This window comes from Cygnus atratus, chromosome Z (assembly GCF_013377495.2).
Source record: "Cygnus atratus isolate AKBS03 ecotype Queensland, Australia chromosome Z, CAtr_DNAZoo_HiC_assembly, whole genome shotgun sequence".
Lineage (NCBI taxonomy): Eukaryota > Metazoa > Chordata > Aves > Anseriformes > Anatidae > Cygnus > Cygnus atratus.
Window position 1 is genome coordinate 74,289,729 of NC_066396.1, and position 17,825 is coordinate 74,307,553.

The 17,825-nt window shown below is 41.3% G+C and overlaps 1 protein-coding gene across 1 annotated transcript in view; it reads left to right on the forward strand.

Annotated features, from left to right (window-relative positions):
- The window catches only part of SNX30 (sorting nexin family member 30), a 48,329-nt gene that overhangs the window by 14,578 nt on the left and 15,926 nt on the right, over positions 1-17,825 (forward strand). Inside the window, exons 2-4 of the mRNA XM_035564539.2 lie at positions 4,932-5,120; positions 11,236-11,346; positions 15,797-15,955. Coding sequence (XP_035420432.1) covers positions 4,932-5,120; positions 11,236-11,346; positions 15,797-15,955 — 459 coding nt within the window. The remainder of the gene's footprint in view (positions 1-4,931; positions 5,121-11,235; positions 11,347-15,796; positions 15,956-17,825) is intronic.

A 17,825-nucleotide genomic window follows, 5' to 3' on the forward strand; every position in this document is an offset into this window, starting at 1 on the left:
AGTACCAGTGGTACCACTGGAAGTGCAGGAGTCATGCTGCGAACAAGTCTGTGAAGGCTGTTAACACAAGCTTTTTTAGTGTTCTTGAGAATATTTTACATTTAAACCGTTTTAGCTTTCCAGTCACCAGCAGCAGTTCTGAGTGCCTTGAAACACAAGGAGAAAAGTCTGGTGGTTCCAATACTAGAAATGAAGCAGTGAGACTTTAGGGCCTGGTTGTAAGGTCACTGATGAAGACAGGGTCAGTAGAGGTTAACTGCACTACTTGCCTCTGAACAGCAGCATTTCTTTACAGCCTCTAAATGTCTCTTATGTTATCTAATACCTGTTGAATGAGAACAATGTGCTTGCAACATCAGGAAGCTTCAGGCTAACCCTTACCATAGATGAGTTTATCTGTGCTTGGACAACCTAGAGGAACCACCTCTTCCTTTGTGAGCTACTCCTTCAATACCTTTGCTGTCTAGGTAAGCCATACGCTTGCTAAGGCAGGATAGGTGGAAATTAAAATTGAATTTTTAGAAGCAGGGAGATTGAATGGCTGCTCTTAGCTCACCAAGAGACTTCATGATCTTCACTTGAAGATAAGCCAATACCTACAGAATTTTAGGCCATTTTTTTAGGCTTCAAGGGTCGAATCCTGGATGCATTCCCCGGTGTGTACTACTCCACTGGTGGAGGCTGCCTTCCAGGAAGCTGAATACCAAGCTCTTGAGGTTTTACTTTATGTGGATCCAAGCTGCTCTGTAAAGCCAGAGTCTTGGAAAGTCTCTTGGGGGCATGAAGGAAGATGAGATCAGCTGGAAACTTCCGAACTCATTCTGCATCTCACATGCGGACTTCAAGTTTATAAAATTCAGCTGATTTTTAAACTTGGACGAATTGAGCTTCTTGATAGATTTAGGACCTGTTTCTGGGCAGGCTAACCGGTCATGGTGTTTAGGCTGCATAATCCAAGAAAAAAATGTGAAGCTGCTTCCTTACCACATAGCAACCCGTGTAGTTGGCAGGGCTCATGCATCTCCAACAGACAGCTAGCTTCTACTTGCCCTGCACTCTAGGAAACCAAATCCTTGCTCCTAGGGTCATCTGGTCTCATGTATCCATAAGCTTGTGTGTCTTGAGGGATTTGCAAACTCTGCAGGAATGTGTGAAGAGTCTGAGTGTCTGTAGGTAGTTGTACAACTGTGCACAGAAGAAACAAGTAGTCGCAAACCTAGAGGTCAGAATGTTGTGGTATTTCTGCCATAGGTTGTGACCCAGGCCTTCCTAGACCTTCACCTGCTCTGCTTCAGAAGGGGACAGCTACCCTGAGGAGGTGAGGGACAGAGGCTAAGGATCTTTGCTTTAGGAGAAACTTTGAAATTTGAAGAAATCGTGGATGCACCCTAGGACTTGAAGAGTCTGTAGACAGAACCTGTCCTTCATTTCATTTACCTGGCCACCAGAAGCAGCCTTTTCTTCTCCCTGTCGTGGTTCTGCTCAGATTCGCGGCAGGATGACTACAGTAGCAGGTGCAATAAGGAAGAGGAAGGCTTTTTCTTTTTTTTTTTTTTTTTTTTTTCCTGTGAAGAGCTTTGTAAGCAGTAGGTACCTGCTAGAACTTGGACGGTGTTGATCTCTGATAGTGCAGCTAGGTAATTAAAACAGCAGATGAGCAGCTACTTGGCACAGTAACCGTGAAATGAGTCTCTGGCACTGAAGTCAGACTCTTTGTTATATGAAACAATTAATATTAGTTAGTAGTATTTCAAATGCTCATGGGTATAACTACGCTGACAGGGAATGGTGCAGATGGCTGCAGATCTCTTTTCCTGCCAGGCTTTGCAGGACCGACTCCTCTTTCTGTGGTAAAAGTAGACTAGAACAGATGATGCAGTCTTGCTTCCCCAACTGCAAAAAAATCCCACAAGTCCCATGGAAGAAAGCCAGTGCCAATTAACATGACGAGGAAGTGCTCTGTCTCAGGATTACAGCCTGAGATAATTTAGATTGCCGGGCCATCTGCTGTGACACTTCAAAGCCTACCTCTTTCTAGCAATAGCTGAGACTTCAGCAAAGGGATCCAGCCTGGTGCTAAACAAAGGCTCCAGCAGTCATGATCATTGTTTCTTATCTCATGCAGTTAGCTAGGAGGCTCCACCCATTACTAAGGACAAACGCTTGGCTTCTAACTTGGCCTTCAACTGCTGAAACCTATCCAAGTAGCAAGGCATGGTGCCTGTCGTGACTGCCTGGGGAGGGATCTGCCACCACAGAAGAGGCTATATAGCACAGTACTACTTTAAACACACAATTCCTCTGTCCTTTCCCCTCACCACAGCTAGCAGCACTCCTGCTCCTGACCAGAGGTGGCATGGAAGTGTTACTTGATCTAGACTTGGAGTGGATTTCATCCAGGCTGAAATTGGTAAAGCTGTCACAGCCTTCGTTTTAAGACCTGAGACATCCCACAGAACCCATGGCTGCAAGAACGTAGTCGAGGAGACTGGAGTAGATTCCAGCCTTCACAAACCTCTGTCCTGCTTAAAAAGTGTAAGATGTGTTAGTGTGGTTATTGTCGTCTCCTAAAAGAACTGGTGAGGAAAGTCCCAGATCTCATGCACATGGCTGTAAGCTTCACCTCTTGTCCTTCCTCCAGTTGTTCTAACACCTTGATATAGTATTGTTATATTTTAGGCATATTCCATTGTACTCTTTAAGCTGTCATTTGGAAGGGTTTTGTTAACAGGCTTTCAAGAATCCTCTTTGTAATCAGGCTTAAACTGTTTCCAGAAGTTAATTCATTTCCATACTGGAAGCTTAGGACTCAACTTACTGCAGTTCTGGCACAGCTTGTCTGACACTAATGCTTATTGCACATGGGCAATGAAGAGCTGCCTGTACCTTTTGGAAGTAACAGATTTGTCTACAGCTGCTGCGGTGCCCCAGGGCTTTCTTTGCTCTTTACTTTGCTCAGCCAAATTCTCCCGTCTAGCTGAATTGCAGATTTTTTGAACCCATCCTCTGCTCCTAATCCTGTCATGACTTCTGTTTGCTCTGTTTTCCTGACTCTAACAGAACTCTTTATCTTTTGAGTTGTTGTATCCTTGTGTCTTCCTGTTTTACAGGCTACTGCTAGGTTGAGTCTGAACCAGATGCTGCTTCTTTAGTTCAAGATGTCTGCTTCATGTATGAGCTGGCAAGCTGTGCCATGTTCATCCTGTGAGGACAAAGAGCATCTGAGTGTCTTACCTTCTGATTCTTGCTCATTTGCGAGTTAAATCTGCAACATTTCATCTGTTGGCAACCACTTCTGAGTGGTTTCTGCTGTGAGAATGCATCTAACCTCTCTGTCAGTAAACAGTAGTTCAGACCAGCCCTTCCCAAAATGTCTAGGCTCTCTCATTCCCCAAACAAGAATAAATTTCCCTCCCTACTGCACAAGCCAGTCCTCAAAGTGAAGAATAGCACTAGCTGCAGGGCTGTGAAAGGCAGAGGGGCTGTCTGTAAAATCAGTGTTGTCGTGGTGGGTTTGTAACAGACTGGTAGGAACTTAGCCCCATTTTCAGCTGTTGTCAAAGGCAGACCTTCATAAGAGGCCTTAACTTGAAGCTCTCACCTATAAGTCCCAACCCTTGAGCAAAGGATGACTACTTTTGAAGACTGTCCTGGACTATCCCTGTCCAGCTGGAACATAAAAGACAGTTGCGTAAGGAATACTGCTGAACAAACAGGATCTTACCCAAACAGGATTTCTTAGCTAAAATTACATGTTTCATTTAATCACTTAAAGACTACATGAAGCTGGAGCTAAGCAGTAGTCGTGGGACTAGATGCTACTAGTTAATGTGCTGCCTATGAGCTGTAGTGATGTTTCTGCAAGGCTAGCATCCAGGGGAACCTCTGTCCTTACAGGGGAAACACTCTGTGGGTAAAATCTTGTGCTACTACTTCAAACAAACAAATGAAAAACCACAACACCCACTCTTCTATGAAAAGAAGAGCCTTGGATCTTTGGCACTTTCTAATACTGATGTCAGATGTTCCTATGTATTATACTACTTTTCACATGCTGTCAGCTAGCTCTGCTACGAAACCAGAGCAGAGAGCACATGTGAAGTTTGCTGTGATATTTATGCAAAGTGGAGTAGCTTCTAGCTGTACGGAACAGTTGGTTTATATCAAGTTGTAAGACTTGAAGGTGTGGGAATGTAATAAGTTTTATCTATGAAAACTTTTTTTTTTTTCTGTTGAGTCAGTTTCAAGGAATTACAGGCTTCCCAAACCCTTGTGTTCCTCTTTCTAAAATGGTCACTTGCAGGTTCTTTTAGCCTTCATCTTCACTACACACTGGATGATGCTCTTGGAGTTGTGAGGATGGGAATGAGGACCTCTCCAAAGCACCGTGTTTCCATGGGCCCTAAGACTCCATAAGGGAGCTGCATCTAGATGCAGTTAATGAACTGGCTGCAAAGCCTCTGACTACAAGTTTGCCCTCCTGTCTCAAATACGGGAGTCTCCAGAGCGAAAGACTGACTCATACCAGTGGACTGAATTGTTGCCACTTTGCCTGAAGCCTGACTTTTAAGTAGGTCTCCTGATTTGCCTAGCTATTTTGTTTTCAGAGTCTGAGTTGGTTCACTATTGGTTCAAAAATATTTTTATTTCCTCGTAGAAATAAACTGTGTTGCCCTGTATTAAGGGGAGGTAGAGTAGTAATATGCTTTCTTCACAATTTACAATTTAATATTCAAACTTCAAACCTTGAGGGACTGCCCAGGTGTCCTGGAGAAGACTGATCCTTGGAGCTGCTGAAATAGTCCAAAAATAGGCAGAAAGAAACAGAAATATCACTGAAGCTTGTCCATGGCATGTATAAGAACACTGTACTTTATGGTGAAATCTGTTCACTTACCAAAAATGTACTGTTTTTTTCCTTTCCAAACCAGGATCTCAGTCTACCCAATGGCACACCTGTTGACACGTCTAGCCCAGCCTCCTCCTCATCTCTTCTCAACAGACTACAGTTGGATGATGACTTGGATGGGGAAACTAGAGACCTGTTTGTTACTGTTGATGATCCCAAAAAACATGTGTGCACAATGGAGACGTACATCACATACAGAGTTACAACAAAGGTACAAAACAATGTTTTCCTCTCCTACTGCTTTTTTCCCTTAAAGTTTGTTGGCTTGGTTTTTAAGGTATATTCTGGATGTTTATGCTTTTCATTGTTTTGCTTCATCTTAAGGACAAGAACTTGGTGTCTTTCAGTACCTTGTAATTGTGTTGATAGTGTGACTTCTCTTAGCAGAACTGTTACTACTTCTGTATATGAAACAATTTAAAACTTTTAATGTGTCAGCTTAGATCTTGTCTGTGGTTCTTAAATAGAACTGTTCGTGAACTTGAAAAGCCAGTTTCCTTTAACTTGAAAGATTTTTCATATAAAGTAATCTGAAACTCCTTTGGTTTGAGTTACCTCCACTTGAAGGGAATGTGCCTTGTTTATTCACTGTTAATCTTGCATTTAGTGTCTTAGCCATTCTCCGAAATTCTTTAAGCTTGTTGCTTAAGTGTCCATCACACGTCTTCTGTCAGCCATTTATCTAAATCATAATATCATAATCTTGATCCTCTACTGTAAACTAATCTCCATGCAGTTGTTGATACAGAAGACTATGTAGCTGCTGTTAAAGCTAGGTAAAAATACCCTAAGAATGCTATTGCTTCTCAAAAAAATAATGTAGGTTTTTTTAGCATGTGTTGTAGCTCAATCATTAATGCAATCTAATTACACTAATAGGAAAAGCAATCTGGAAAGTCCACTGCTCTCACAACTGGAATTTTAATTTCTGCTAACTAGACATTCTCATTAGTATCAGCTTCTTAGTGATGTTGACATCTGTTTGGGGCACTTATAGTTACCTAAGGTGAGAAGTTTTCACTAGCTTCACTACGATTATACTTTATCCACTTGTCCAGAAAGATTAGCATTACTGTGACCTACTTAGATTGCACTCTGTACCTGAGAGAATATTTTCCTTTGGGGTAAAGAAACCTTTACAGGCCACAGAAACTTTTTTCAAAATGTCTGCTCAGAAGTTCCACTTTCAGATTGCACAGGGGAAAATGTGGTCTCTTGAAAATAGCAACTACCTCTTACTGCTGGCTTAACTTAGGCGTGCCATTCTTAGTTGCTCTAAGTGTCGTAATCTTGCAAAAAATACCATATCTTAACGATTAGAAAATGCTAAGTAGTATTGCAGGAAACTTGTGTATGGTGCGACTCAGCCCTTGGCTAAGATCAGAAGGAATGGGAAGTGTAAAACGTGAGATGCTGCTTCCCACAGTCTAACAGTTAAATTTGGCTAAAGCTCTTTCTGCCTTAAATTGATATCTCATTATTCTGTCAAGATAAAGTATCTCTACACAGTGACACCCTAATCATGTTCCTCTGCTTAGAAACCTGTGTTTCATATGAGTCCCCTTCCTTCTTAAACCAGAACCTAGAAGGTGTGTAAGGTATTTACTGTAGAGCAGATTTGTTACCCAATAATGCCTTTCTCTAAAAACAAAACAAAAAACACCCATGGATTTTGCATATCTGCCTACCTGTCTGTTAATAGTTCCTGCATCTCACTGTAGTGCATAAATCTGCTATATCATACCATTACAACACTATTATGAAACTGTGCCAAATTCATCCTCATCAGTCACCATGAACACCTCACCTGTTTGAGTTTATAACTTCTTGTAAACTTCTGGAAAACCTCTAGGGTCAACACCTCTAGTGCTGTATACAATTGTTTAAAAAAGGCTGGTTGGATGTTTAGCAGTATTAATGATCTGACTCATTCTTGCTATACAAACAAGTCTTCTTTGATGACAAGCTAATTGCCCAGGCAGCTATTGTAGCTGAAAGCAGTAATTAAACATGGCAAAAGCTGCATAGGAATAATCCTTAAACAGTGATCAAGATAGGTGTTGATGTTTCAACTTCCAGGATGTAGATAAGAGCTCTATGGCAAGCCGTGTTCCTGTCCTCTGTTTAAGGCCATGCCTTTCTACCACCTCCTTTGCTTTCTTGGATTATAGGGGTTTGAGACCTGCTGAAGGGCTGAAAGGGTCTCTGGTGGCTCTGGATGAGGAGGCGAGGATGAGAATGGCTGCTTTTTCTATTTTTTATGTATCCCCTCTCCACTTAATGCTACTGGAACCCCAAGGATTTGGATAAGCTTAGGTCCTAGAATCAGTTATGTTGAAGTCTTTCCTGCTGTGAAAAGCAGCATCACTAGATGGAAGAGGGAAATGTAATTGCCAGTACTGGAGCACTGTAACATATACTTGTATCTCTGACTGGGAGCCCTTGTGGAGAAATAATACAACCCTACTGCGGTCATGTTTTTTATTTCTTCCTCCCCGTTCCCCGCACCCCCCCCTTTTTTTTTTGAAAGTTCTCCCATCACAACAGCAAAAAAGACAGATCTTGCAGTATGCCCCAGACTTCCTACCTATCGATATCTTTGTCAGCAGGTAGTGGAGGCTGAGGAACGGTCCAAAACAATGTCTTGCAGTGAAACTGAGAAGGAAGCGTATAGTTAACTTGGTCCTGCTTGTACCCCTGCTTTCACAGCTTCCTAATAAGAGCCAGATAGCATTCCTCAGCCTGTCTTCAGGATAAACACTTTCAGAGAAAGTTTTCTATAACAGCAGGATAAGAATCCCCAAAAGAATGGGGACAGCAAGTCAGACTCTGCTCTGCTGACAGTCTTTTGTACCCTGTTTTCTTCTTGATAACAGCAGTTTTCTTGTACGAAGAGACCAGTGAAGCCAAAAAGAGCAGATGGATGAAACTTGTGCTGGAACTTTGGCCTTGGCTGTAATGACTGAAGTGTTTCAGGTGTTCCTGATGATACCTTTGATCCCTCTAGAGGGATTTTATCTAGAAGATCTTTTTTTCTGAGGAATGAGGGGGAAAATCAATCTTACCTTTATGCTGTGTAGTCGTCTCTCCTGACATAAATATAGGAGTGCTTCTAATTCTGCTTTTGTTGTGCTTTCTAGGAAGGCAAGGCATTCTTCTGTGCCTTCCATGGAAGTCTGAACAGCTGTGTGCCATTCCTCAGTGTCATGCAGTTGCTCTGCAGTCTTGAATGGAGAATGCTGTCTTGAATTGTATACTTCTGAATTGACTTGAATTCAGTCAATGCTGAAGTGCAGGTCTTGTTTTCTTTTTCATATCCTTCTGCCCTTGCTTCCAGTGCATGCATTGACTAGACCTGAGTGCATGAAACAGCTTGATCTGTAGAGAGGAGCAGGTGTAAGTGCTCTTTTTCAAGCAGACTGAAGTATGAGAGGTGAACAAAACTATGAACTAACAAAACTAAGAATACCAACCTTCCTACCTTCCCCCCTGCCATTTTACTGTTTTTCTCGTAGAAGATTTTGCCCCAGTCTTAAATAGTAACATGGGGGAAATACTTAAAATGTTTAGCAAGTAAAAGACTAGAACTAGGGTGGGAAAATAAATACTTGCACATAGTTGTCACAGACTGGCTTTAGGTTTGTCTGCTAACTGTTTTCAAGAAAGAGAAGAAACACCAAGATTTGGTGTCTGCCTTGATACTGCTTCCAACAAGAGGTAAGACTGTCTGTAACCCTTCCTGCTTTTCAACAAGTCAAACTGAGCCTGGAATACTGCAGTGCTGACTTAGTGGAAGTGTGCTGGAGTCTTCAATAAATCCCTGGAAATGTCGTACATTGGCCGAGGTCAAGATCGGCCACATAAATTTCTCATCTTCCTTTAGGAGAGACGTGTATCCTTGCAAAATGAGATTTATGAATCCTACTAGGAAAGCGGGAGGAACACAGCTCTGTCAAAAATGCACGCACTTCACTTGCCATCCCTGGACAGTGGCAAGACACTCTTCCATTCTGTGTGCAGTCTGGAAAAAAATAACTTCTGCTAAGCTAATGGACAACTTGATCTGAAGTCCAAATTCTTTCAGCATTAGTGAGGTGTGGTTAAAACCTTGAAGGGCCCTTATGTTGTGTCCAAATAGTCTTGACAAGCTTATTTGCTGTCTAGAATTTGACAGGCCATACAGCGAACACTGAAATGCTGATGAATACGATGTGTTTTCATCTGGTTCCCTTTGAGAAACAAAGCCTGATATATGGAAAACTTTAGAAATCTAATGGCAACGGGAGCAGTTCTCTAGAGATGAGGGATAACTAATGTTAAACTTGTATAATGGGACTGAACCTGCTCAAATCCTGCCTCCCTGCTTCTAGACTAGGTAGGACCTAATGGTTTTCCTTAACTGTTAGTGGACTACTGGTTAGTAAGGTTCTCCAAGCTAACAGATGGGGTGCTTCACTTTCATTATATTGCAGGGCAAGACACTATAATGTGTAAACATGCCAATTACTCTTACTTGCTGTATGAGCTCTTTTCAGAGGACTTTGCCCAGTCACAGACAGTTCATTTAAAAAAAAAAAACAAAACAAAAAACCACGCTCTACTTACTGTGAAATGGTTACCTTTTTATTATAATTTCAGGTGGTTTTGTGTAAGGCTGAAATACAGGTGCCCTGCTAACAGAGCAAAGCAGCCAGTACCACTGGCTGGTGAGGGCTCTCTCCGTTTGTTTTCCTTGTCTTGCTGTAGCATAACACTGTTCAGTGTCGTATTCCAAACAAGTGAAAATGATTCATATGAAGTGTCAAAAACTTCATTTGTGCTGAGGCACTCTGCCACATTAAATAAATTGGTGCTGCACTAATGTATAGCTGACTAAAGCATAAATCCACAGTGAATATCTAAGTCTTGGCAGTCTTTCATTTGCAAGTATGTGTGCTCCTTTGATGAGCGTTCATTATGTCAGTCCATGTGCTTAATTGTATACCTCTTACCATACCTACCAGGTCAGAACAAGGATGGGCAGAGCTTGGTGTCTTCTCTTCATTTCTCTATGCCTTCCTTTTCTAGAAAACAAACCATTTCATAGGCAATATCATATTAGTATGCTGTTTATTGTGTATTAAAGCTGCTGTTGTGTTGATAGCCTGCTAAGGCTGCCGGCTCCTCCCTGAAGAGACTGCTGGCATGGACCTTGCACAGTATCCCTTGTGCAGATTAGTGGGTCTGATGTGTAATAACTGAAGAGTTAGAGCCATCCACAGAGCAAATGAAATGATGGATTGCATCTAAAGGCTACCACTTGGCTGTCTACAAATAGTGCTCTTTGTGGCCATTGCCATCAGTCCAGAAATAACCACAAAATCACAGCTGGAATTTAGCAGACGGTGCACTGTCTAGGAATAGTGAAGAAACCTGGTGCTTTTCGGTGGGATATAATGGTAGAGGCTATCTGCCTTCCAATCAGGGCTATCACACGACCAGGTTCTTTAGCAGAGCCTCCTGGTTGGGGCATAGTTTCATTAGTGCTGCCTGACAATTGCAATATGTGCTGCGTGAGCAGCTGCATACAGTCAGCTTTCCAGGCTACAGACTGTTCAAGGACTTGATAAAACAATTGCCAATAGTTTTTCTGCATACCTACCTTCTATCTCAGACTTGCAATGGCAAATGTAACTCCTTGCCTTAAAGAATGAAAACTTTAATGATTTAACTTAGGGTACTGATATCTGAAATGTAGCATGCACGAACTTAATGTAAACAAACTGTTTTCTTCCTCTCAAAAATCAACAAAAATTGTCCTTTGGCAGACATAGCAATGGCTTATGTTCTAATCTTACAGCCTTGAAGGAGTATAACAGGCCTGTAGTTTCCAGAATACAGAACACTGGTGAAACATTCCTCACCCACAGTGAGGAGTAAACAAGTCATAAAATATCTTTGCTTTTAATTCTTGATTGCTAAGTCCTGTCCTTGGAATAAAGATCATACATTCTCTTCACATGGTAACTGCCAAGAGATTAACACGATGCAGTGCTCTCTTCTTCCCAGATCACTCCTGTAAAATTTACTTGACTAGAAAATGTAATGAAGTACCAATAAAGTTTAATAATACGTCAGCTCCAAGTAGACATTTTTCTTACTGCTCTTTCCCTCTGCTCGAAAGGCCAAGGGATGTTTCTTTCATGCCACTTGCAAACTGCATTTTGGGGTGGAGTCCTAGTGCAAAGCTTGTCTGTCCTCATCCTTGCCAGTGATGACGTTAACTCCTAAAGTCTGAGGTGAGAGGTTTCAGTGTACACTAAGCTTCTCCTGTTCTTGTTTTCCAGACCACACGAGCTGAGTTTGATTTGCCAGAGTATTCTGTGCGTCGGCGGTACCAAGACTTCGACTGGTTGAGAAACAAGCTGGAAGAGTCTCAGCCAACGCATCTCATTCCCGTAGGTAGTAAGCAAGAATCTGCCACTAAGGACAATTGTGTATTTGTCTTTAAATGGTGTAATGTCTCTTCAGCTTTAAATACAGTACTTAATTCAGTCTTCTGCTAACAGAGTGGGAAAAGCTGCCCATTTTTAACTGATTACGAAGCTTAGATGTTTTTCTTAGGTGAGACACCTGAGAGGTGAGCTTTGGCAGCCTCCCGCAGGGAAATACATTTGGTAACAATTCTTGTCCTGGCTTAAGTAGAATGTGCTTGACTTGCTTGCACAATTATTACATCTACATTTCTGAGTATATGAGGCTTACAAAAAAGCCACACAGGTGTTTCAAGTGCTAGTTTTAGTATTCAAGATGGCCTTTTGAGCTGGTTTTAAAGGATGTATTTCAAGATCACTTGTGTTATCATTTAAGAGCACAGACTTAAAAATCTTAGCCTGTAGCTTGACAGCTATTGCATACATTCAATAGGCAGAGGAATAGCTAAACTACTGCACCCTTTCTTTCTCAGAAGCTGGTAGTCTGGCCACCTTTTGTCATGTGAAGAGGTTACTTATCTTCAGCAGGCTGTATTTCATGCTGTAGAAAATATGAAGAAGTAGGAAGACTGTGATATCACCACCAACAGGTCTTTTGAACAAGGAAATCCAAAAAGGTCTGTAGTAGGTAAACTGTGGAGAAATAGCAACACTGCCAGCATACACCTTTACTTGCCCATTTGGTATGGTGGCATTTTTTTTTTTCGCTCTCCCTCCCTCAGAAAGGTCTAGACTGTGTAAGAAGTATTCAGTTAGGCTGTTCCAGGACGGAGAACTATTTAAGTTCTTAATTTCTCTGGGACATGCCTCTGAGTGGAATAGTGGTTCAGTCTCTCACAGATAAGAAATACTTCACAAAATTATGTGACACCACTGAAACAAAAAGCTTAATGAAGGGTGGGGAGAACACAGGAAAAAGAGTGAGCTTGTCCAGGGTAATGTCAGCTGCCAAAGCTGTTTGTCCTTTCTCCCTCCTTGTTCTTTGAGTAGCTGGAGCTGTCCAAGTTAAGCTTCTACAAATTTCTGAGCTGACTTGCAAGCTGCCAGCCCTGCCTGAAGGTAGCATGGCAGTCAGCTGATAGTCTAGCAGCAGAAGGTGATTCACACCGAGGGAATCAAACAGCTTTGTGACCTGGAATTCGATGCACACTGGACTGCACGTTTGGTAAAAATGTCACAAGTTGCTCTAATGCTGCCTACAAAACCTGCTGCAGAACAAGGCAGTCTCTTAAGCCACCTCTTCTGGAATATGTGGGAGTTGAAGGTTACACTGCCTTTTTGATCTGCCTGTGCACAAATGCACTCTAATAACAGTTATGAAATTGCCTATTAATCTCCTCTCTACAGTGGTGAGATGGGGAGACTGATGGATGCTTTATGTATTTATTGCCTAAAAGTAGATAGGAGTACAGAGGCTAGTGGTAATTTCAGGTGCACGGTGACTCTAGTGTGTTCTGAAAGGAAATTTCAAGCCATTCTAAGAGCATCTCTGTAACTGGAGATACTGCAATTCTTGGAGGCCTTCTGGCAAACAGAATACTGAAACAGGGCTGTCTTCCATATCTTGGTACTCTAACTGCGTAAAATTTTGTCTGTAATGAATGATGTGTCTTCCCAGTGTAAAAAGCCATGATAGTCTATATTTAAACAGCAGCCCAATCAAAACTGAATATGGATTTTTTTTTATCCCTTTGGTTACTATAATCTGAGATTTATTCTAATCTGTTCTTTCAAAGCAACAGTAAAAACAAACAGACAACAAAGCCCCACCCAACAACAATTAAAAAAAAAAAACAATCTCAGATTCATCTCTAGGAAGGTAAGCCTAATATGTCCAAAGATCTTTTGTTTGGATACTCAAAGCCTTTTCTGACTGCATTGGACTCTGCTGCTCACATCCGAGCAGGGAAATGTGGGCTATTAAGCTGGAAGACCATAAAGCAGATAAGTAACACACAGTGAAAGAGGATACCAGTTGCTAGCTGTGTGTACTGTTTGGGATGTACCTCCAAAGACCTATAAATTAAAGGACAAGAACTACTGCTTGTTACAAGTGCTTACTGTAGTTTCTTGCCTCATGTGTCTTTCTCCCCTTACTGGATGCCAGAAGACAGACAAGCTCTGTTCTCTGTCGCTGCTCTGAATTGCAGGTAGTCCCGTGGCATACTGATCTACTGAAAAAGGTTGGAGTCATGCTGAAAGTAGGACTTTGCTGTTATATTTAACATGTACCTACAACTATGCTTGTTACTTACCTTTGTAGTAGAGCAAGTGACAGTTGCTTTATAGCCTCGTGCTTTCGGAGTGTGTTTAACGAGGCTTAAATCTAGGCTTTTAGAGTGGGGAATTAGTTAATGCTTCTCTGCTGTCTGAGGCACGGACATCAGTTTGTAAGATGAGATTAAGTGCTGTAAAAGAAGCAACCTGAATTATAAACAGTATTGAAAACAAGAAATGCAGGCTCCTCTGTGGGACAGAGGTCTTCTAGGAAGCTTTCAAACTTTCCTGTTTTTGGTTTGCTGGGTCTTGCCAAGGGCTAATTGCCCTGTTGGCAAGGCTGTATTGCAAAAGTTTTTCAAAAGTTTGAAGTACATGACTTGATTTACTGAGAACACTGCTAGGTATAATTTAATGTGGATCCTAAACATGTAATGTTTATATAAGGCCACCTGCCTGCAGAAGGGAAGCCTGTAAGAGCTAACTGGCTGAATGCAGCCAGCTAAAATTATGATAATTGGCTGAAGTATTTAACAAAAGTTCTTTGGGTCTCAAATGCTCAAACTTTAGTGGTTATTCCATGGCAACTTGGATGTGTTTGGCTGAACAGGGGGGTCTTTAAAACTAGGTGTCTAGCTTGTGCTTTTCCTCCTGTATATAGTTCTGTGACAGTGACTTCATAAAACACAGAGATCCAGGTAAAGCTTACAAAGCAAGGGAAAATAATTCTTCCTGCCTAATGAGTACTGCACTAAGCATTATTCTTCTGAAGTCCAATTAGAGTATACCTTACACTGATTCAGCTAGAGTGATTGATCTGAACGTTAAGCATAAGATAAGCCTTAAATTTAAAGAACCAATTAGAGTGGCCAAAATCACTATATATAGTAGCTATTTTACAGTTATGCTTGCTGGTTTTTTTTGTTTGTTTGTTCTGTTAGTTTTGGAGGTGCGATCTTCATGTATATCCAGCATCAGCTAGGGAATGGTACAGAAGGCACTTTCATAAACATTTTTTTTTTCTTTGAATTACTTTTTGTCATGGATTTTGGGTGACAAAGACCATTTCCAGAAGAGAGCTGTGACCCACGAATTTGGTGAATAAGGCTACCATTGCCAACCTAAGAGTAAGGAAATCATCTGTCTGGGTAAACTTTCAGAAGAATAAAATGCAAAGTGCAGTTTTAAAACTGACATTAATCTTAGTCTATGTTGTCCCGAGTGAACAAAAGCAAATCAAAAGTGGTAGAGCTGAGACTAATCATGCTGAAGCTTAGAGAGTTAGCTTTCATCAGAGGAAATACTTTGCAGTCTGGAGACTAAGTGTAACAGGAGAGGACGGACAGCTAAATACAGCAGAGCTGGTAGTCCTGGAGGCTGCCTGGGGCTTACATATTACATTGAAATGCAGAGATGAACTGCTGAAGGTGAAATAGGAGTAAGATGAAAGAGTAGATATGCTGGCAGACCTTTGTCACTTACACAGGTATGCTCAGGAAAGCTGACTCTGATAGATGACCAAGTGTGCAATTTAGCAAGTACTTCTGGAGGGCTCTGGGCTGGACTGCTCGAGCATTTGCCACATCAAAACGGTGTCTTCCTTTGGTCAATCTGGTGCTATCACTAAAACTGGAAGCTCCAAGACTCCTGAACTCCACAGAAGAGTCCTGTCAAGGAGCTCTAAATACTTCAGAATAGGGGGAAGGAGAAGGTAGAATTGTTAGGTTTTCCAAGTTTCCTTGGACTGAACAGCTTTGCTTGAATGTCAGCTGTGTGCGTGTGTGCGTACACGTGTGTGTGTATGTGTGTATATATGCACACACATATACATATATATGTGCCTGGATGTTACTGTAGTGAAAAGTGTGTAGCTCAGTTGGCATCTCCTTTACAGCTGGAGCTTTAACATCAGTAGCAGTAGGGGAAAAACACCTTAGGCTGTACTGAAAGTACTTAATGTACTTTTCTGGACTTAACTTGTCCAGCTCTCAGCTGAAGCTGTACTGCAGAATATTTAGGCTAGATCTACTAAAAGATAATTCAGAGCAGAGTTTGCATCAATTCTGATGTTTGGTTCCTCTTAACAGATGTAAAATTTCACTTCCTGTTAAGAGTGGAGTTTGACTGCTTAGTATGTTTCCAAACAGAAGGTTTTTTTTGTCTTTTGAATCTTGTTCCTTTTGCTTCTTTCTCTCAGCCACTTCCTGAGAAATTTGTGGTGAAGGGTGTCGTTGATCGCTTTTCTGAAGAGTTCGTGGAGACAAGGAGGAAAGCGTTAGACAAATTCTTGAAGAGAATAACCGATCATCCAGTGCTTTCTTTTAATGAGCACTTCAACGTGTTTCTCACTGCCAAGGTAAGGTGGTAACTTCAAACCCAATCACTGACATGGACAGCAGAACAGGCACATTTGCAGTCTCTTTGAAATGAAAGTAAAAAGGCATTTATAAAACTACATGTGCAGGTCAGAACTTTCCCTAAAATACCAGCGTTATTGGGGGACGCTTAATTTTGCCTATGTGTGACAAGTATCAGCTTTCCTTTTCTTGAAGACAAACAGTCTGGAGACTGACGAATTCAGTTCTCTAGTGCTTGTTTTGCATCTATGTATAAATGCTCCAAGAGGAGTATATTCTAAATCATACTTTTCTGATGCAAGAGGCTTTGAGAATTTAGCAGATTGTAGACTGTGCAAAATCCTCTTTTGGGGGAGGAGGGAAGTAGGGAAGGAAGAAAGATCTCTTGCACAGAAGCTTGCAAATTTCTTGACCTCTTTTTTTTCCTCCTTGTCTGTACCTTCTGTGCTGTTTGCACTTCTTGCTTCCAAAGTTAAGAGTGAAGATTTTGTTCTTGTTTGTCCTTGGTCAACAATTTCCAGGAACTGTAATTTTCTTTGGCTGTCTTTTGAACTGCATTTTAAATAAGACCAGGGTGACTTGCAGTCATGCTTGGATTTGACCTGATAAGTGAGCAGAGCTGTGAAAGCACATCTCTCCAATGTTACATTACACTAGCTTGTTCAATGTGACACTTAATTTGAGCTCACTTCAGGCTACTGCTCTGCTTGGTAGTAATGTGAGACTCAATCTCAAGTTCCCTTTTCTTTTCCTTCATTTATGGTGAACTTTACCACTGAAGCAAGTCCAAGATGCAGACCTTGCCTTGATGATTAAGTATCAGATAGATTTGTTCTGCTTTTCAGCTGTCACGATGCAACTTTCTTAACTGTTTAGTTTTCTTCCATCACCCTTCTACCCCGATAAAATGAATGATAAAAGCTTTATCCTTAGTCCTGGGCAGTGTTTGCATTAAAAATGCAGAGTGTCTAGGGAGGCTGAGGGGAAAAAAAAAGACACGTACTCTCCTGGCTGTCTTTAGTGTTGGTACATTCTTTATTGTAACAATGAGAAATCAGTTCAGCCTATTAGGACTTCAGAATTTAGTTATTGCAGAAAGTCACGAGACCACCTCCTGGCTGAAAAAGGAAAACACCCTGTCTTTGAGTTCCCTGTTTGGACTAGTAAGATGCCAGTGTGCTTGAGAGAATGAGCGAATAATTTTGAGTTAAAGGGTATTTTTCTGATGCCTACTTACAGATAATGTGTAGAACAGACAGAAGGCAAAAGTCAAGGAACCACTCCATTTTAATGCAAACATAATTCAAAATGATTGATTGTACCTCCTAAGATGTCAGGTTCTCTTAACCAGACTTAGGCTTATATAAGTACTTGAAAAGAACAGCATATTGCATGTGTTGAAGCTGGCATTTGTATTTTTTTTAAAGAACACTTAAGCCTTAAGTCTGGTCTATGTTTCCTTACACTGATTCTTGACCTCTATGGGTCTGCTTGACTTGAAAAATCTCTTCCTCATGCTGTTTCTAGCTCTTAGGCTTGTGTTGAGATGTTGAATAGTGACCCCTGCTGGAAAGAGTAAAATGCAAAATAGGTAGCATTTGGTCTAACTAAAAACATTTTTTCTGACATGCTGTCAAGGTGAAATCCCCTGAAGATTGCTGATAAACAAGCATGTTAACATAGGTTTCCTGAATGTTGATTTATGCAAATGTGTGAAGTGTTAGCAAGGAAGCTTAAGCTGTCTGTGCAGGCAATATGGCTACATCTAAGATTGTGTGAGCTGCAGGGTCTTGTTGAAAAGCTGTACTAGTCTCCTTATGCTGTGCTTTTACTGTGTACTGTCTTCCCTTACCTCCTGTCTGACCACAC